The 20,053-nt window shown below is 35.1% G+C and overlaps 1 protein-coding gene across 1 annotated transcript in view; it reads left to right on the forward strand.

Annotated features, from left to right (window-relative positions):
- SESN3 (sestrin 3) overlaps window positions 1-20,053 on the forward strand; it is a 74,101-nt gene that overhangs the window by 38,834 nt on the left and 15,214 nt on the right. Inside the window, exons 2-6 of the mRNA XM_060104226.1 lie at window positions 8,286-8,351; window positions 11,168-11,365; window positions 12,821-13,003; window positions 15,011-15,247; window positions 15,984-16,158. Coding sequence (XP_059960209.1) covers window positions 8,286-8,351; window positions 11,168-11,365; window positions 12,821-13,003; window positions 15,011-15,247; window positions 15,984-16,158 — 859 coding nt within the window. The remainder of the gene's footprint in view (window positions 1-8,285; window positions 8,352-11,167; window positions 11,366-12,820; window positions 13,004-15,010; window positions 15,248-15,983; window positions 16,159-20,053) is intronic.

A 20,053-nucleotide genomic window follows, 5' to 3' on the forward strand; every position in this document is an offset into this window, starting at 1 on the left:
TAATTGCATCTACTACAACAATTACTGCTGATTTCTACTAGTAATAGTAGTACTCATGGCTACTGTTTCCAGAGTACTCAGTAGGTGAGTTTGTTTATCTTTAAGTCCACAGGTTAGAAAAACAAAATTTATCTAACTGTTCCTACCAAATGGCACACCAAGCTTTTTTGTTTTTTTAGTGAGAGCTGCTTAATTCATTTCCTGTAACTCAGTTTTTGAAAAGAGATGCTGTTATTCAAATGGCCATTATGTAAAACTTTCAGAAATGGACCTGAAGTTTACCTGACACCATACACCATACTAAAGTTTAAATACTCCAAGATGAACAAGGTACTGTCCCAACCCAGTAGCACCAGACAGCTTAGTAGGGGAATGAGGAGGTAGGGAAATTGATAAATGCAGTACTTTTAGTGGAAATGTTTTGAAATTTCAAGTTAAAAATCTTACTCAGTATGTGTTGTTGAAGAAGGCTGAAATTCATGTTATTAGTGACAAGATCTTTGCAGTGTTCCTCAAGTGACTATACCCAGAGGTGGAGCTGTTGCAGGAGGGGCTTGGTAGCGTTGGTTTTAATAGCTTGGTTAGAAGGGGAACTGAAATCTCAGGATCTTGGAGACAGAATTCCCCACTTACGATGGGGAATTTCAAGTGCTCTTAAGAGTGTCTGCAAATTTCTGCCACACCCTACATGTGGGGCTGGGCTCCTGGTGCTCTTGGGGTCCCTATACCACTCTATCTCCAAGGAATAGAAGAGATGTTGTGTGATTTGCAAGATTCTTGCCCTTGATGCTATTGCTGTTTTCTGCTTACCAATCTTTTCTCACTAAATGACCTTAGATCTCAGTTAGTTATTATAATACATATCTTTATTGTATTGAAGGTCAATACATACTTTAACCTAGAGTAGGAGAAGTCACAATTTTATTAAATAGTCTTTTAGGCCATTTTGGGATGGTGGGAAGTAATGTATATTCCAGGTAATGACAGACATTTAAATTTGAGTTTACTATAAAATTAAAAATCTATTACAATTAATCTAATTTAAAACCCATCCTTTTCTCATTTAGGGATAGACAGTTTTTAGAATATCTCTGTGTTCTTTTCCATTTGCCCTTTCCTTCTGAAATATGTAATGTCATCAATTTCTATAAACCCAGTCATTATTCCTGAGATTGTCTGCTAAGGAATAAAAAGATGACATCAGCATTATTTCATAGCATAGAGCCACCTACCCATCTCTGCCCTTTCTGCAGTGGTTTCTGCCAAAATGGAACATCTAAAAAGAAAAGAAGGAGAGTCAACAACTGTAATTTACTGTTTGTATTGATAATCGCAGTTAACTTTCTTATAGTCACAATTAAAATTTTTGTTTGGGGCATGTGTTTTATACTTAAGATATTTTGCCATTACAGTATGTTAAAAAATGTTGAAGCTATTAAACTATCTTCTAAGGATACCTTTAAAAATCTTCAAAAATTGAGGGATTAGTATGTTAAGTGGAGTCAAATTTCTGTTTTGCCAGAATTTTTTATATGTTGAACACATTTTTTAACCTCTTAGTGTCTGTATGTAAAGTTAATTATACACATTACTCTCAATATTATTGTCTCCCATAGATATAAATTCATAAGCAGCTTTTACATTTTAATGGATAGAATTTGTATGTTTTTTGCTTTTTCATTTTTAATGAAATAAACTAAAGAAGAGAAATGTAAAAATTAAATTGAATAATTTATTTTAAAGATATTTAGTAGCTTAAAATGCAGCAATTAATTCTCCTTAGCAGTTGGCTTTTTAGGGGCAAGTAATTTGCTGATTACCTCTAAAGTCTCATAATTTTAAGAATTCCTAACGTCCATGTAATTTTCTAGTGGGATTAATTTATATAAAGTGATCTAGTAAATTGCCTAGCAGTTAAGTGTCAAAATAAGCAATTTTCTAAATATAATTCATCTTTATCCTTTTAGTGTTTTGTTTTCCAGCACATAATTACTTAATAGGCATAATTTCACCTGATGAATTTCAAGCATAACTTCTTTCAGCTATAATAGCACATCTGAAAAAAGAAACTTTCCTTATGTAGCATTCTTGAGATCACAACCCTTGTAAAATAATCTCTTAGGACACATGGAACTGATACATAAAAAGTATCAGTTCTTATTTTATAACTAGTTTTTTTCTTGATTAAAATTGTAGGATTTTATGGAAAAAAATTTAAGCAAATACTGTGACTGCTGTCTAAGATATTTGAAGACAAATCACAATTAAATTTACTATTGTTTAAAATTTCTTAAATATTTTATACCCCCTTTTATTTTTAACATGAGTCAACATTTTAGAGAATTTCCTTTCTTCTTTTTAAGTTAGTGATTTGAAAGTTGCCATCAAATTAAGACTCTGAAGAATGGCATCTGCCAACTTTTCTGCCATTGTCGTTAATTTGTTGGTTTTATTGGTTTTCCAGTCTTACTATCCAAATAATTTTTATATTTCTATGAAATTACCTTAATACTTGTTTATTCTGCTTATGTTCATTCCTGAATTTTTAACGATTTTTTATCTTTGCATTATCAGAGTAGCTGAAATCAAGACTAATCAATGCTATGGAGCAGTGCTATACCATAGAACTTTTGGCAATGATAGAAAAGTCCAGCTTGGTACCCACTAGCTACATGTAGCTCTTATACACTTTAAATGTGGCTGGTGCAATCAAGACACTTAGTTTTTAACTTCTATTTAATGTTAATCAACTTAAATTTAAAGAGCCACATGTGACTAGTGGATACTGTAATGGAAAGTACAGTTTTTAAAAAATCCAGGACTTGTTTTTTGGTTTTATTTTTTCACAGAAATGAAACAAGGTTTATGATTTCAAGGTCATTGTGTAAGATTCACTAGTATGATCAAAGTCACATATTCCCCAGGATAAGATATTAGCTTTATACTTAAGAGAGGAAAACATGGCAATATTATACCTCAAAATTACTGTAGCTATGGGTTACTTTCACTTCTAATATAGAACAACCCTGGAATTCTTCTATTAAGAGTAGCATCTGTTGAGAAAGTATATTACAGCTGTTCCAGTTTGGGGTGTTTTATTGTGCTTTAGGGAAAATTGACAGAAGAAAAATAAAAAATGAGATATTATTTTGTCTTGTACTTTGCGAGTTTTTTTACATTTTTATGTGTTATCTCCTCAAAAGCAAGGGCCTGGAATGGACATGATTCTCAGCTGTGAGGGGAAAAAAGCATGAGAGACACTCTTATGGTTGAGATGGAGCTGGGGAAAGGGTAACTGAAAGATTTTGCTGGGAAAAGGCAATTATAGGATTTAGCGGCTGTTTGAATGCAGATTCCTAGGATGAAGAGTCAAAGATAACTCTGTAAATTGGAGCCAGGGTTACTGGTGTTGTGTGGTGATTTATAACTTATAGAGGAGAGTGAGGAACAACCTGTTTAGGGTAGGAGATTAGTTTGAAACATGTTGATTTTAAGGTTCCAAAATGCCCCAACAGTTCAAAATGCCCCAAAGCCAGATGGAAGGGCAGAGCAGAGCTAGCTCCGAGCTCAATAGCAAAGATGCAGCAGTCAGTCGCAGGGCTTGCTTGTTTTTTATTTTACATCACATGCCCTTCTCTCTCCTTAATCTGCTCCACCCTCCTCCCCCCAATATAGTGAAGCTCAACAGTTCAGTAGAGTTTTGTTTGTATCAAGAAGATGGAAGCTATGGACGAGAACACTCACTTGAGAGAATGAATGTCAATGAAGGAAATGCAAGGAATGTCTAGGAAGAGTGTAGAAGTGTTCAAAGAAGTCAGTGTATTGGATGGTTCAGTGCTAGGAAAGCTGAGCTAGGGGAGAGTTGCCTAGCAAGAAGCAGATGCAAATTGTCCATGGAGGTGAGAAGACTGATGATTGCAGGGGTAGCATCTCAGCTGGGATCTGAAGAGTGTGGGCAGCTGTTGTTCAGTGGGTGTAAAGTTTCAGTTATGTCAGATGACAAAGTCCTGGACATCTGTTTTCAGTACTGTACTGTGCACTTAACTTGTTAGGAGGGTAGAGTTCATGTTATGTGTTTTTTTACCATAATTTTTTAAAAGGGGAAAAAAAAAGTCCTTGATATTTTTTTGCAGACTGTAATATGTGCAGACATTGAGACAAAGATTTTCAGAACTGGCTGATTTTTTTTTTCTTTTCCTGAATTGTTTCTGTCTGGATTCACTCTCAATTCGGTTGAGAGGATTTCTGCAATTACATTAAGATGCTTGGTTATGGGATTCAGTAGGTGTGACCATCAGACCAACAACTCTGCAGAGCAGTCATTTAACATTTCAAAAAGGCATTAAAATGCCTGAAGATGTGATTAAAAGAAAATCAGATGTAGTCTCGAGTGGCATTTCTGTGATGGTGGAACCTTCTCTGATGGAGTTGCCTGCACCGGCCTGTACAGTAGGAGCAAGAGCCACATGTGGCTGCTGGGCACTTGAAATGTGACCAGCATGATTAAGCAACTGGATTTTGAACTTTATTTAATTTTAATTAATTTAAATGTAGTCACATGTGGCTGATGGCTGCCACATATAAGGCAACACAGGTCTGGAGACTTCAGAAAAGTGAATCAGGACATGAATAAAGTAGGAACCCAGTCCTTGGGAATTTTAGATTTGAAATAAAAGCTGAGGAAAGGTATTACAAGATATTACAGGGGACCAGAACTCCAGCTTATGGTTGTAAAGGGAATCTTTTGGATATGGTGCTATCCTATTTCTTTTGTGTTTTATTTTATCAACTTTAAAAACATACAGAAATAGAAAGTAGGTGGGGAATAAACTTTCAGGAAAATGAGTTTTAAGTAGAATTTACAAGCTGCCTTGATTGTTAAAAAATTTTTTTTTCACCTTCATATAAATATGCAAAACAGTCAACCGAGACAATAGTAGAGTCCTCACCAGAAAATATGCTTCTTTTACAGAAGCTGGAAGTAAGCTGATCCTTTCAATAGTGACGCCACTTAAAAAATATAACCGAAGAAGGATACATGATGGTATAACTTTAAAATGTTAGTTTTCCCTTCTCTTCAGTGTATAAATAGCTCTCTTAGGTGAGGCCACGTCATCTCTCCCCTGGGCTATTGCCCTAGCTTCCCAGCTAGGGTTTTGTTTTGTTTTGTTTTTTGTTTTAGGGTGTTTTTTTGGTTTTTGTTTTGTTTTGTCTGTTTGTTTTGTTTTTGTTTTTGTTTTTTGTCTCTGGCCCAGGGACCACATCACTCCCAGAATTGTATTATTAAAAACACAGATCTGATCACAACTCTGCTTAAGGAATTTTACCTCAAATATGTATACAATTAAAAGTTTCAAACACATTTTTGAAGGCTGTTTTTCACTTTTGAAGTTAGTGGGTTAAGTGAACATTTTCTCAGCTGATGAAAATAGAATTGGTAGAACATTTCCATTAGCATATTGGTAGTATGCAACAAGAACTTTAAAGATTTATAACCTAAACCCTAGTAAATCCACATCTGGGAATCTTTCTAAAGAAACCATCTTAATACCACAAAATGTGCCCCCAAGTCTCTTTATACAAAGATATTCATCATAGCATTATTTATAATAGTGAAACTCTACATAACTTTATTGGAAAATGACTAAGTAAATGATAATTAATAAAATGATGTCTTCCCATATCACTTTGTATATGTATCTGCTATGGACTATATCATATGATAAAGTTAATGCATTTTTGCCAATCTACTCCTTTTTTGTGTCCCCACTGTGCCTAGCACATTGTGAATGCTCAGTGAATATTTGCTGAATAAATGAACAAATGAATGTTGACACAAATGAAATCGTGTCAGTTGCTTCTTATCAATTGGTTAAAATTAATAGATGTTATATTCTTTTAAGGGCAGTAGTGTGCAGTTCCATTTGTGATGAAACTGTATTTCAGATTTAATTCTCTGCTATTACAGAAAATATTTTTGTAGACAAAATAACTATTTCAGACATTTAAAGGTAAATTCAGTTGATAAATATATCAAGTAATGATTTTTATAAATAAATCATATTAGTAATAAATCATTCTCTTTCTCCAAAGTCCCTGTGTACACTTTTAGTTTATTTTTCTCTCCCTGTATTTTCTCTGAATTTTATGTATTTTTATGCACATAAATAAAAGCCTCCACTTATCTCCCTATTGATATTTTTCCCCTCAAACCTGTGATTTGTCCTCACAATCAGTTCCTCTGACTGCTTTGTTTATTTGAAATGATCAGTTGTCAAGGAAATTGCTTTTCACATACTAGCGCATTAAGCTATACTATATAGAGAGTATTGGAAATTTTATTTTCTATAATTTACTAAGGCTAGCAAAGGGAAGAAATCTGTTATTTTCTTTTAAATTATTTTTCCAGGTAAATCTAGATGATAGTTGATGCAGACAAGAAATACCAATATTAGAAATTCTAAATTATTCCTTTTTACATGGAATCCTCTAATGTACTTCACCAGTAGATAGAGATCTATTTGTCATCACTTCACAAATATAACCTAGATGCCTACTTCTTTCTGAAACATTAGCAGTTTGAGATGATCATTGTTTAATATATTTATTTCAGTAGAACCCTGAAATTGTTGAAGACTGTGTGCCAAGCTCCCAAGGGCAAGGACCATATCTGTTTTGCTCACCCTATGTCTTCAGTCTATCACGGTATCTGATTAGGTTCTCAAAGAATTGTTGAATGTCTGACTGCTTCCTAATGAAGTAAGGGATTTAAATAACTGTTTTGTGTTTGGTAGGCTCTTGGATTGTAAGGAACAAAAAAAATTCAGGTTACCTTGTGGAGAAAAAAAGAGGGAGGGGGAAGCGAGAGAAAGAAGAGATGATTAGGCTCTTCTCTTGTGAATCTGTAGAAACTCTAGTGGTTTTCCCATAGAGGCTGGTATCTGTTGATGCCACTCTGCTGCTGCTTCATTGTTTTCTCTTTGCCTCTGCTTCTGAGAGCTATTTTGTGTCTCTTCTCTGTCAGATTACATTACTTTCCTATAACTCTAGTAACTAGAATCTTACTGGTCCAGCCAATTACCCTCAGCTCTGTCTGGGTAGAACTTTTTTCATCAAGGCACTCGTGGGCTGCAGATCAGCTTCTGTGTTGATTGGTCTAGTTGGCTGTGGCCAGGACACAAGGTCATGTGAAATAGTTATTGCCATCCTCAGGAATCACCTAGAGCTGCTTCCTCATTTTAGCAGTTTCCTGAGGAGGGCTTGGTGGCAAGCTTAATATTAACACTCCCTTCCAGCAGACGTCTGTCCCCATGTTCTTCAGTTTCCCAGTCTTTATAATATTTATAAACCATGGCATAGTCCTTATTTTTATGTAATGACTTTGGAGGGTTTCTATTTCAGAACCTTAGGCTATCACTTTTATTATAGAAAATTAAGTGGCCATTCCTCCTATCTCTTCTGCTGGTTAAAAAGTATTTCAAAGCCTGAGAGTTCTTTATCATGCCTACCGAGAAGGAAGTTAGTCCCTGATTGGATTTTCCTGACTTACAGATAATTGTACTTGAATGGGGACACCAAAACAATTTAACAAAAAAATTAAAAACTTAAAAAAATAAACACTCAGACAAACCGCTGGCAATCTAGCAGTTGTTAATACTAAATAGTATACCAGTGGAACAATAAGCGTTGCTATAGTCTCCATTTCTTAGATTAAATTAACCTCTGCTTCTCCAAGGTTTACATTTTTCTTACTTAAAGCTTCAAAACTTTATATTAAATATGCTTATTCCTATTTTACTCAGAAAGAAGAACACAAGTCAGATCATTGCTTTGGGTAATTGTATGTAATCCTCTTAGAATTTAACCTTTCCTTTCGCTTTCAAACTTAGGTCTAACAGTGTACTAGTATACTATTAGATATGATTTTATTATGGAGGTTGATGGTTTTCAGTCACGTCAAATATGGGCTAAAAAATCTATGGTGCTGTAGAGTGTTACTGAGGGAAATGACATTTGGGGAGCCCACTGTGTACCCAGCACTGTGGTAGGAGCTTGTCTGTCCCATTATCTTGTCATGCAATGGCCATATGGGGTTTTTGTTGTTGTTGTTTGTGTTTTGTGGGGTGGGGGTGGGGGTGGGGAACCAAAACCTAACACTTACTCTGATTTTACATAATTCTATTTATTTATTCCATTTATTTTAGTACCTTAGCAGTCAATCTGCACCAATTTAACTTTACATAGAAAGTCATCATTAATACATAAAACTTTTCTTTTAAAAACAGGATAAAAGAATCAGAGTATCTCAACCCTTGACAAGAGGACCAAGTGCCTTTATTCCAGAGAAGGAAGTAAGTTGATGTCTTAATATACATAAAATGTGATTTAAAAAATAGCTTAATTATGTCAAAGAATATCTCCATTTTTTAAACATGGAAGTAAACCTGTGTTTTGCTCTTATTTCTTATTTATATGTCAGAAAACCACAGAGGTATTTTCTTTTCAACTTCACTTAAAAGACTGTGCGTGTAATAATCTGCCTTCTTATTTTGAAGTTAGGTAGTACTGCAAAGTTAGAATAATATAAATTTTACCATATTTGATTTCAAATATATATACTTTCTGAACAAAGCTGCTAACGATAATAAAACAATATTATTTTGAAGGTTTAAGGTTTTAAAATGGCTAGTGTTTCATGGTGATTAGAGGTTACATAAATGTTAAGAAAAGACATTTTGAAATGAAAAAGTGAGTTTCCCAACTAAACCTGTTGAAGAAAACATGACATTGTATCGCTAGTAGTTAATCTTTTCATTTGGTTCTAAGTCTCTGGTGGGACAGAATGTCACAGAATCTCCACTCCAAGCTGCACCTTTGGTGACGGGGGGAAGTTAAGATGGTAAATGTTGAAAGAAAGGATGTAAAATGATACAAAGGAGATTATAATCAATACAAGATTTGTGTACCTTTTTTTTTTTTTTTTTTTTTTTTTTTTGCGGTACGCGGGCCTCTCACTGTTGTGGCCTCTCCCGTTGTGGAGCACAGGCTCCGGACGCGCAGGCTCAGCAGCCATGACTCATGGGCCCAGCCGCTCCACGGCATGTGGGATCTTCCCGGTCCGGGGCACGAACCCATGTCCCCTGAATCGGCAGGCGGACTCTCAACCACTGAGCCACCAGGGAAGCCCTGTGTACCTATTTAATGGATATATATCTCTATGAAAGATCACAGCAATGTTTAGGACCTGTAGATTCCTAGATGCCTCTAAGTTATACTTGGGCTAATAAAAGTTTAAGGACCACTAAATGAGTTTTTCTTTGCTTCAAGGAGTTAGTAATTCATATTAACTATGGTTATATATACTGATTTACTATTGGCTGCAAAGATATCATTTATCTTAAAGCACCAGCATTATTCCTTTATTGTTCAGAAATTAGTCAACACATATTTATAGAGTACCTATTATGTTTCTGGCAACGCTTAAAAGAAGGGATGAGTAGAATTTGAATAATAATACATGCCAGGTCATTGCCACAGTCAGCAATTCCATCATGTTCATTTGCCTTTTTAGTGACCTTACCATTTACATGAAACTCCAAAGTTAACAGTAATGTTTCAGGAGCTCAGTGACTGGCTGATCTAGGTGGTGACCATTCATTAGAGAAACTGCCGTGCTTGTCCTATTTCCCTCATAGAGCACAGGGTTGCTCTTAGCAGAGTGATTGCCTCATATATATATATACATAAAGACTTCCTGAAACACAGCCATTTACACAGTATGTATTTGAAGACAATCTGGTTTGCAGAAGCAGCTGCTGTTTTCAGGCATCATATGAATCTATTAACGTATTTTAGGCATCAGTTAAACAGAAGAATCTGCTGCTGGAAAACAAAACAAAAACAACAAATATTCTGTCCCTAATTATATGTAGTTTATCTTGATCCTATCATATTTTTAATTATCATCTTGTTTCCCTGTAGTTGACAAAATGGGAGGAAACGGGCAAATGGAAATATATTTGGTTTTATAATGAGCCAAAGTGGAATTGCCTCTTTTTTACACCATTGTAATTAACATTTCCTCACAATTTACACTTTTCAAACATTACATTTCCTTTGGGATTAAATTTTCCTCAGTCAGTAGTGTCTTTGTATAATTTGTACTTATTTTCAGAAGAGACTGTGAAGCCAGCCCTGAAAAGTAAACAGAATTTCTTAAGAGCAGTGTGGGTCTTTGGAAAGACCATGAGTCTGGACTTTAGGAGATTAGATTTTAGACCAGGCTCTGCTATTAAATAGCTGTATGAGTTGAATTTAATCTTGAGTCTGTTTCCTTATCTGAAATAAGGGACACATTCTTCTTAGGTCTAGAACTCTAATTCTAAAATACCAATAAATAATGAACCAATCTGAGAAATACACATCTGATGTGTATTAATTCCCACAGAGCAGGGTCCTTCTAAGAGGTGCTAATAAGCTCTTAACACCTTCGGAGCCAATTCTTGGTATGATGCCCGAGCTGTCATTGTTTATAAAGCTATATGTAAATAATCTATTTTTGAGAAAGCTCTTTTGATTCTCTCCAATGCAGCATGTTCATTGTAATAATTTACCTTGTTTTTAGTAATTAATATGATAGGCTCAAAATAGGAATTCTAGTGTCCTTATTAATTTTTCAATTAACACTTTCCTACAAATTATCATATTTTTCTTTGTACCTAAAAAGACTGCAGAAAGTTTTTTTTATGTTGAATAATGAAAAAAAGCAAAGGATCAGTCTGAAAATACTTGTCTTAAGATATAGTGATTAAGTATCTTCATAGGCTATTGAGATAAAATTGTAAATATATGTAATCAGATGCCAGTGCTTTTGCCTCCCTAGTTTTGCCTTATGTGCCTGGCAAAGCAGATGGGAGCTTCTTTTCTCCAATTTCATAGCTGTGTGTATAATGTTTGATAATTTGACATTTGTTGTTTAATAAATTGTCCCAGAGCCAAAAATGCATGGGCTTTCTTTTTCATTTCTGTTTCTAATATGAGCAACTACATAATTTCAGTGTCTGTTAATATAAAAAGAACATTCATTTGCTTCAGTCGTGGCATAATGTATGTAAACCAAGGGTGTGTTTACAAAAATCATGATATTGTTTTGTTTCTTGATTGGAAGGTTGTCCAAGCAAACACAGTGGATGAACGTACTAACTTTCTTGTGGAAGAATACTCTACATCCGGTCGCCTGGACAACATCACCCAGGTCATGAGTCTGCACACGCAGTACCTGGAGTCCTTCCTGAGGAGCCAGTTCTACATGCTGCGCATGGACGGCCCCCTTCCTCTACCACACCGGCACTACATCGCCATCATGGTGGGCTGTGTTCACGTGACATCATCCTCACTTGGTCCCTCTCCCTCCTAGTTTTATATGTGTGTGCTCAGCTAAGTATAATTAGGTAGAAATAAGAACTGAAAAAGCCTGTGGACTTTTGGATTCCAAGTCCATTGGATACATTTTGAATGCTTTAAGCCACTTAATGTACTGAATGTTTCTCATTTAATTATTAGTAAAGTTATTTTCCATGTTTAATCTCTTATGATTAAAGATGCTTGTAGGGTCCAAAGTAATATCTCTAGTAGCCCACAAGTTTTGTTTTGGCTCCTGATAGCTTTCTTTTATTATTAATATAAAACAGGTTGTTTGTGCCATTTTAGTCATTCTTTACAAGGTGAACATCACTAATTTGGCCAAATAAGAGGAAAGTATCAGCCAGCACCAAAGGAGGCTCTGGATAAGAGAAGAATTCTTAAGTGAACTCTAATACTTCTAAGTTTAGTACTTGGTACAAACTAGTTAGCTAGTTAATGTTTGGGGGGGGAATTATAAATTGGGGTGATAGGCAGCAGGTGTAATAAGGGTAGAAGCAATGCTACAGTTGGACTATTGCTGGAGGAAAGAAGACGACAAGATGCAAGTGCTATATATTTAGAGAGGTTAGTGGAACGGCTGGGCTGGCAGAGTGAGCAGAGCCAGCCAAGAGTTAGTTTTTATCCAGTTTAATTTGTTTATGCTCTCACTGAAGTTTTAAACAACAAAAAAAGGCTGCATCCTGTGTTTTATTAAATGATGAACTTGACAAAGATTACTCAGCTTAAGGTTTTGATGACAGTAAGGCCGAAAGCCAACTTAGAATGGTCATCAGTGAAGAGAGAAATAAGATGTAGAAAATAGAATAAGACAATACTGTTTAACTGAGAAGCAGCCTTGAGGAAATGAGAGGTGAAAAGTCTGTTTTGCATGGATTTACCAACTTATCAAGGCTGATTCCGGCTTACATATGAAAGAAAGGGTCAGTGAGCTTCAGTTTCACCTCGATAGGAGGATGGGCACAGATAAGGCTGATTCACAGTTATCTCAAAGGGAGTACGAGAAATACTCAAATTGGCGTACATTCTGAATTGCTACAATACAAGTTAATGAGATTTTATTGCTTTTTAAGTAGAATACAGTTGCTATCATTTACCATAATGAAATGAACATGTATTTCCTTAACATAAATAGAAAATGGGTTCTAGGTTGACCTGTACCACTTCTGGATGGGAAGTAATTGGCTTCTTGTGACATTAGCTTATATAAAGTATCAGTTTTATGTATTGATTCAAGAATCTATGACAGCATTGTGATGAAAGTTTTAGGAAGAGGATTTTGTAAGAAAAGAATTATTAGCTATAAAAATTAACTTTATCTCAGTGATTGGCTTAGTAATAGTAGAATAAGACCATACCATGACTATTTTATCCACTAACTTTTTTCTTTGTGTTTTAGGCTGCAGCTAGACATCAGTGTTCTTACTTAATAAACATGCATGTGGATGAATTTTTAAAGACAGGAGGTATTGCTGAGTGGTTGAATGGTTTGGAATATGTACCACAAAGACTGAAAAATCTTAATGAAATAAACAAGCTGTTAGCACACCGACCCTGGCTGATCACAAAAGAGCACATTCAGGTACTGAGTGTTTCTTTTGGGGGAAAAAAAATAGTTTACTAACGATTCTCACTAAGAGTTAATTTTTTAGTTAAGTATTTTACTTAAGACTTAATTTTAAATGCTTGCATATTAGGAAATGGAAAAATAAAAATAGTGTATTAATATGTGTAGAAAAGATAAATTTAGAATGTCAGTGGGTTTAATTTCAATGTAAATGAATATTTCTCTTCAAGTAGTCAGTAATTAGCTTATACTAGTGCTTTAGCGAGTAGCTATAAGAAAAGTTGATCCCTATTTTCAAACAGTAGATAGAAGAAAGAACATGCACTAGCAGGATAAGATACCTGGGTTCTAGTCTCTTAACTCTGTTACCCACAAGTTTGTGACCTTTAGTAAGTTTACTTCTCTGGGCCTTGGTAGTTCACCCTTCTATAAAATGAGGGACCTAGATTAAATGAGTTCTAAACTCTTTTCTAGATCTAACATTTCATAATTTTAAGATTTTGAAAAAGTGGTTTTGCAAATAAAAATGATTTGCCCACTGGTGTGTGTATGCTTACATGCCTCTAGAAACTAGAACTTAGATAAGAAAGAGAACTGTGATTGACTGGAGCACTTGCCCTTCAAAAGGAGTGTCTGTGAAAGGCCTCCAGGGTGAGGTTGTTGTATAATATGCCTAGCACTGTGCTTGGCACTTGGTCACTATTCAATAAGTAGGAGTCATCGTCTAAATCATTATCAGTAGAAGCCTTAGGTATTTAAAATCCCTGCTTCTAATGCACAGAAATGTCCTTGGTTTTGTTTTGTTTTGTTTTTTCCTCATTTTGTTAGTCATTTACCCAGTTAAACCAAACTTAGCTTTTGTCAATATGCATACTCTCAGACTTTTATTATCTATTAGGGATTGTTTATAAAAATATGATCAAAGTTATAGCAATTTGAACATGTAAGGGAATGAAGATGTAGTCCTGGGCTACAATATAACCCCTGCTTAATAATTAATAGAAGACAGTGGAGCCCCATGAATATTGCACTTTTCAAAAAGTTTGAAAAGCAGAGAAAAATGTGTGTATACTCGGATTATATAATACTACTTATAAAAATAAAAGAAAATATGTAAAAGTTACATTGGAGTGGTAGAATATGATTGATTTTCCCTTTTTTTCCCCTGACCTTTTGGTAATATATTAAATTTGTGTGTAGTTAAATAATGGAGAGTAAGGCAAAAGCAGTTTTTTTGGTTTGGGGTTTTAGCTGTGAAGTGAAACAAATGAAAGTTTTACATTTGTGGTGGGGTGGGGGGATGAAGGCACAGCAGGACATATCCCACGCATCCACACGTACTGAGAAAGAGACAGACAGACAGATAGACAGAGATGGATGAGAGAGGATCCCTGACGGATTAACAGCTGGAATTGGTATTGGAGGGATTACTGCTTTTAATGGCTTCATTTATGATTCCATCATTCATCTGGAGGAGCCAGTAAAATAGCATATAAAAAAGTGCTTTGATATTCTTTATGTCCTTTCAAATGTGAGCTAGTATTCTACAGTTTCTCTCATCTGCAATAGGTTCTTCCTCCGTCAGAGAAGATATCTAAAAGATAACTAAAAGTTAGCTTACTAAATAAATTTTTATGTGATTTTTAAGGTAGAGTCTCTACCTTAAAACCTTAAAATGAATGATTTTGCTAGAGAATCTTTAAAGTCCCTTCCCTACTTAAAGTAGCTTCAGTGTTCTTGGATTCTCTAAAATACCTTATTAAAATAGCATAATATGTAAAAGTGCTTTGGAAGCAGAAGTTCCATTGTATATATAAGAAATTTCAGAGAAGCCACAACGTACTTCTGCTGTTAGGTTTGATAGGTTTAATGTAACATTGTTTGAGCAAAGCTGTATCTTTAATATATGAAACATTTTTAAAGGGAATTCTAAATTCTAATTCTAAATTAAAAGCAATTCTAAAATTGCTTTGTAGCATTCTATGATTTTCACTTTTACTCTGATTTGCTTTCTCATTTCAGAAACTTGTCAAAACTGGAGAAAATAATTGGTCTCTGCCCGAACTGGTACATGCTGTGGTCCTACTGGCACATTATCATGCTTTGGCAAGCTTTGTTTTTGGTAGTGGCATCAATCCAGAAAGAGATCCAGAAATCTCCAATGGATTCAGGCTAATATCAGTCAACAATTTCTGTGTGTGTGATCTCGCTAATGACAACAACATAGAGAATGCATCTCTAACAGGCAGCAACTTTGGGGTTAGTTTTCTTAACTGTTTACTTTACTACTATGCCTTTTAACTTGCTACGTTAAAAATATCTAGAGAGGGTTTCCCTGGTGGCGCAGTGGTTGAGAGTCCGCCTGCCGATGCAGGGGACATGGGTTCGTGCCCTGGTTCGGGAAGATCCCACATGCCGCGGAGCGGCTGGGCCCGTGAGCCATGCCGCTGAGCCTGCGCGTCCGGAGCCTGAGCTCTGCAGCGGAAGAGGCCACAACAGTGAGAGGGCCGCGTACCGCAAAAAAAAAAGAAAAAAAAAAATCTAGAGAATTTATCTGATTAAACAGGATATTATGTACTTGAAATATTTCGTATAATTTTTATTACTGTAAAAATTTAACCTGTACCTGAAGTTCTGAATTGTCTTAAGGAAGCTTTTAAAGCAAATAGATTACAAATCATATTACAAATCATAAGGCTGCCTCAATTTTCAAAATAAGTGATAATGTAATTTAATATATACCAAATTCTAGAATTCTAGATTAAATAAATCCATTCATATAAACTTTCTGTATTTATAGCTGAAGCAAAAACACTACACTTCTGAAAATGTTTGATTTTGTACATGATTTTCTTTGGAGTTACTGGAAAACCCACTTAGGAACTTAATAACTCTGCTAGTGCCACTATGCATAAGGTGACACTGGGAGATGGAGACATTGACTGGAAGAACTTTTAATATTAATAACACCCAATATTATCTTCTCTGGCTCCAGATCGTCGATTCTCTAAGTGAGCTAGAGGCCTTAATGGAAAGAATGAAAAGGCTTCAAGAAGAAAGGGAAGATGAAGAGGCATCTCAGGAAGAAATGACCACTCGCTTTGAGAAGGAGAAGAAAGAAAGTCTTTTTGTGGTCTCTGGAGATACTTTTCATTCATTTCCTCATTCAGGTGCTTTTTTATTTCACTGTCTTTGCCTTTTAGTTGTTCTTAGAACCCTGACAGACCACCTTCAGTATTTTCCATATGGATATGTCCAAACGATTTTACTACCACGTTCCTTTCATTTAGTTCTCCTCTACCTGACCCTGATACCATTGCTTCCCCTCCTATGTTGGTGTATCTTTGAATATATTTCAGATTCAGTTGAGAGGTACTTCAGTTTTGTAGTTCATATTCTATCCTGGATAAAATGTTTTTCAGAGCAGACCAGTTGCTTATAAGGTTAGATAGGAATATTTAATCCATCCTACTTTTGTAATTTTTTTTAATGATAAGTAAAATTCTGTTTCGACAGATGTAATTTGTAAGAAATGTCTCTGCCTTTTTTGTGGGTGGGGAGTTATGTGGGAGGATTGTTCTCACACTGCCACTTTTTTCCAGATTAGTTCTAAAATTACACTGCATTTGCATTTCTTTGGAGAAACCTTTGGAATTTTATAAAAATATATTATTTAGGTCATTTTCTTAGATTGAATTTGGAAGAATTCATTCTGTATTAAAAGCTAGGCTTCTTTGCTCTAGTCCTAAGAATACATTTTTTCCTTAATATTCTGAGAGACTTTGAAATAGGAGGGAAACTTTCCAATTATGACTAAAAAAGATATTGAACACCACATAGTAAACGTTATTAAAATAGCATAGACTCAATAGACTTTGAAAGCTTAAACCCTTCAAAGTCATCAATCTACATAACATTTATTTTTAGAGTTCCCTTGGTTTAAAAGAGGGCTTCAAAATGACTAGTCATAACGCTAGTCAGTCTCATAAATCCTGAGGGTAATTGATTTGGCCATGACTTGTTTGTTAAATATAACGTTGACCAATAGCTCTCAGAAGTCTTACCAGGAAGAACAAGAACCCCTTTTATCATTTCGCCGATGATTTTTTTTATGAAAGATTTTATCTACCAAATTAGGTATATTTAGTAATAATTTCTCAGAGCTTCTAACCAGCAGGAAATGCCAAATATAAAGAAGCTTATTGTTTTGGTTATTGATTATTTGGTTATTCATACTACAAACATTTATTGTACCCTATGCAATCTCAGCAGGGTGGTAGGTACTAAGGTTTCCAGGCTAAATAAGGCATGATTCCTGCCCTCTGGGCGGCTCTCATTGCTAGTGGGAGAGAAAGAAATAATTACAATACATGGCAGAATGTGAAGGGTATATGGACCCAGTCGTGGTGGGGGAGGAGTGTGGACAGAAGGGGTCCTGGAGGAGGACTTCCTCCAGCTGCTTGGCTCGAAGCTAAACCTTAGAGACTTGAGTGCAAGGGAGTCTGACAGTGGCTGGGGGATGGGGAGTTGGTGGTGAACAGCATACCTGGCTGAGCCAACGCACGGTGGTAAGGAAACAGGATGGTGGGTGCAGAAGCAAGTCATTCTGCATTAGGATGTAACTCACGAGGTAGGTAATGTGAGGAGGAAGCTGCTTAGGTAGGTAGAGGCCTTATCATGATGACCTTTCTAACCTTAAAGAGCACATAACCTGCCCTATTTTGGACATGTTGAGTTGCGATGTCTCTAAAGCTTCCAGTCTGGAGACATCTAGTACAGCGCTTCTCAAACTTTAATGTGCACTTGAGTCACTGAGGAATCTTGTTGAAATGCAGATGTGTATTTGGTCCATCTGGTCCAGGACCTGAGAAGCCTCATTTCTGTCACGTCTCCAAGTGATGCCCGTGCTGCTGGTCAGCAAACCACACTTGGAGCAGCAACTGTTGAGCAGGAGAGGGTTTTAAGCTCAAGATAAAGTTTTGGAAGTTATCAGCCTATATTTGGGAGTTAAAGTCTAAAGCGTTGTTTATAAAAACCATCCAGGGAAAACAAATGGGACAAAGGAAAGTAATGAGCCTTCTAGGTAAACCAATATTTTAAAATGTAATTGTATTAAGGTTAGTAATATCTATTCACTTTTAGACATTAATTTTTGTGTGTATGTATGAAAAATTTTAATATACATCTCTTTATAACTGAAAGAGTAAGTAGACAAAAATCCAGAGAGTATTTAAACTCATTTAGCACACTTTAGCTAATTGATATATATAAAACGCTATATCCCAAACTGCAACATATACCATTTTTTCAAGTGCACATAGAAAATTTCCCAATGTCAGCCATATACTGTTAATAAAACCAATTTCAACAAATTTTGAGATTAAAATTTCATGGAGCATAACTTTTGACTATAATGGAAGTAAGCTAGAAATCAGTAACAAAAATAACTGGAAACTTCTCAAGTGTTTAGAAATTAAGCAGTATACTTCTAAATAGCACAGAGTGAAAGAAAAAGTTACAATGGTTAGAAAATACTTGGAGCTGAATAGCGGTGAAACATGGCATAGACATTAATTTTTTAAAGCTTGTCTAAGACCATTAGAGCTTAAAGGACATATAAATGTTTTATTTCTTTTAGGTTTTTTTTTTTAGTATTGAAAATATATTTTAGAATCCCAGTCTTTACCTTCTTGGACCCTTGAGCAAGGACTTCTAGCTTCTATAGTGAATTTTGACTATCAAGTGTTAGACCCTAGCCAAAAATTATGTTCTGATTTTAACAGAAAAGGCTGCATCATTTATAAATTATTCAAGGAAATAAATTGTTTCATTATTAACTCTTCACCATTCCCAGTACTAAATTTGCTGGTCACACAAAGATAACAGAAAAATGACTCAGTATGTGGCTAATTGAGTTATTTTTATAGACTTACTACGTTTTAAAATGGGAATAGAAATTTATTTTTCTCTATAACAAGTTTCTTGGTTTGATCAGTGTGATAAAAGCATTTTAGATTCCATGCAGAGATTCTAAGAATAGTTTTTCAAACCTCTTGGAGAAAATAAATGTTTAAAGTGTTCTACAAGGGGTGAATTCTGTAGCTTGATAACAGAGTTAACTAGCTTTTATTGTTTGTTTTTTTTCCAAGTTAGAATGGTGTTCCATTACTGTAACATAGTATTTTCTGTAGTATATTAGTAGCCACCTCTTAGGAGCAGAAGAATGCAGATAATATGTAAAATAATATTTTGAGTCCAGAGTTTGAAATATTTGTTTAGATAGAATTAAGATTAGAGTTTTAGATTTGTCGATCAGACACATTTTTTTTTTAACTTAACTTCTTAAGGTAAATTTAGGAAAAAAATATTTGTAGTGTGAGAGAACTTTGTACGTTTCCTTCTATGGACAAAATTGTCTAGAAAACAGATCTTGACTGACTCCTAATTTGAAAATGAATAGATGGATATTATTTGTAGGATAAATTCTATCACATTTGGTTTTACTCTTTATTGTTTATTTTAAAATGTTTAAAGTTCCTGTGACAACTTAGAAACATATATGAGCAAAACAAAAGCTAAGAGCAAAGTCAAAGGAGCCAGCTGTGTAACAGTCAACTCCAGGATCGGTGTCTGCCAAATTAGACCACCTGGTTGTACAGTGTGGGGGAAAGATCATTTCAAGAGAGGAACTATTTTATAGAACTTATTTATCAGTGCTATAAAATAAGTTTATTTTATAGCACTGATAAATAAAATAAGTTTATAGAACTTATTTATCAGAGACTTACTCACTGGTCTTGGTTTAACCCACAAGACTCCTAGTTTTCATAGCAGCCTCAGTGATTGCTACTACATTTTACATTTTTGGCTTCATTTATATTTATTATGTGATGGACTGAATTAAAGAAAGCATAACCTCGTCCATACATGTTAAGAGATAATGAATTGAAAACACCATTTTTTAAGTGTTTCTATTTCTCTGAACAGAGGCTGGAGCACAAGGAGACAGGGCAGTGGTTGTGGGGTTGGGTGGGAAGAAGCCTGAGCTTTCTCTTCAGAGAAGTG

The sequence above is a fragment of the Mesoplodon densirostris genome, chromosome 7, assembly GCF_025265405.1.
Source record: "Mesoplodon densirostris isolate mMesDen1 chromosome 7, mMesDen1 primary haplotype, whole genome shotgun sequence".
Classification (NCBI taxonomy): Eukaryota; Metazoa; Chordata; class Mammalia; order Artiodactyla; family Ziphiidae; genus Mesoplodon; species Mesoplodon densirostris.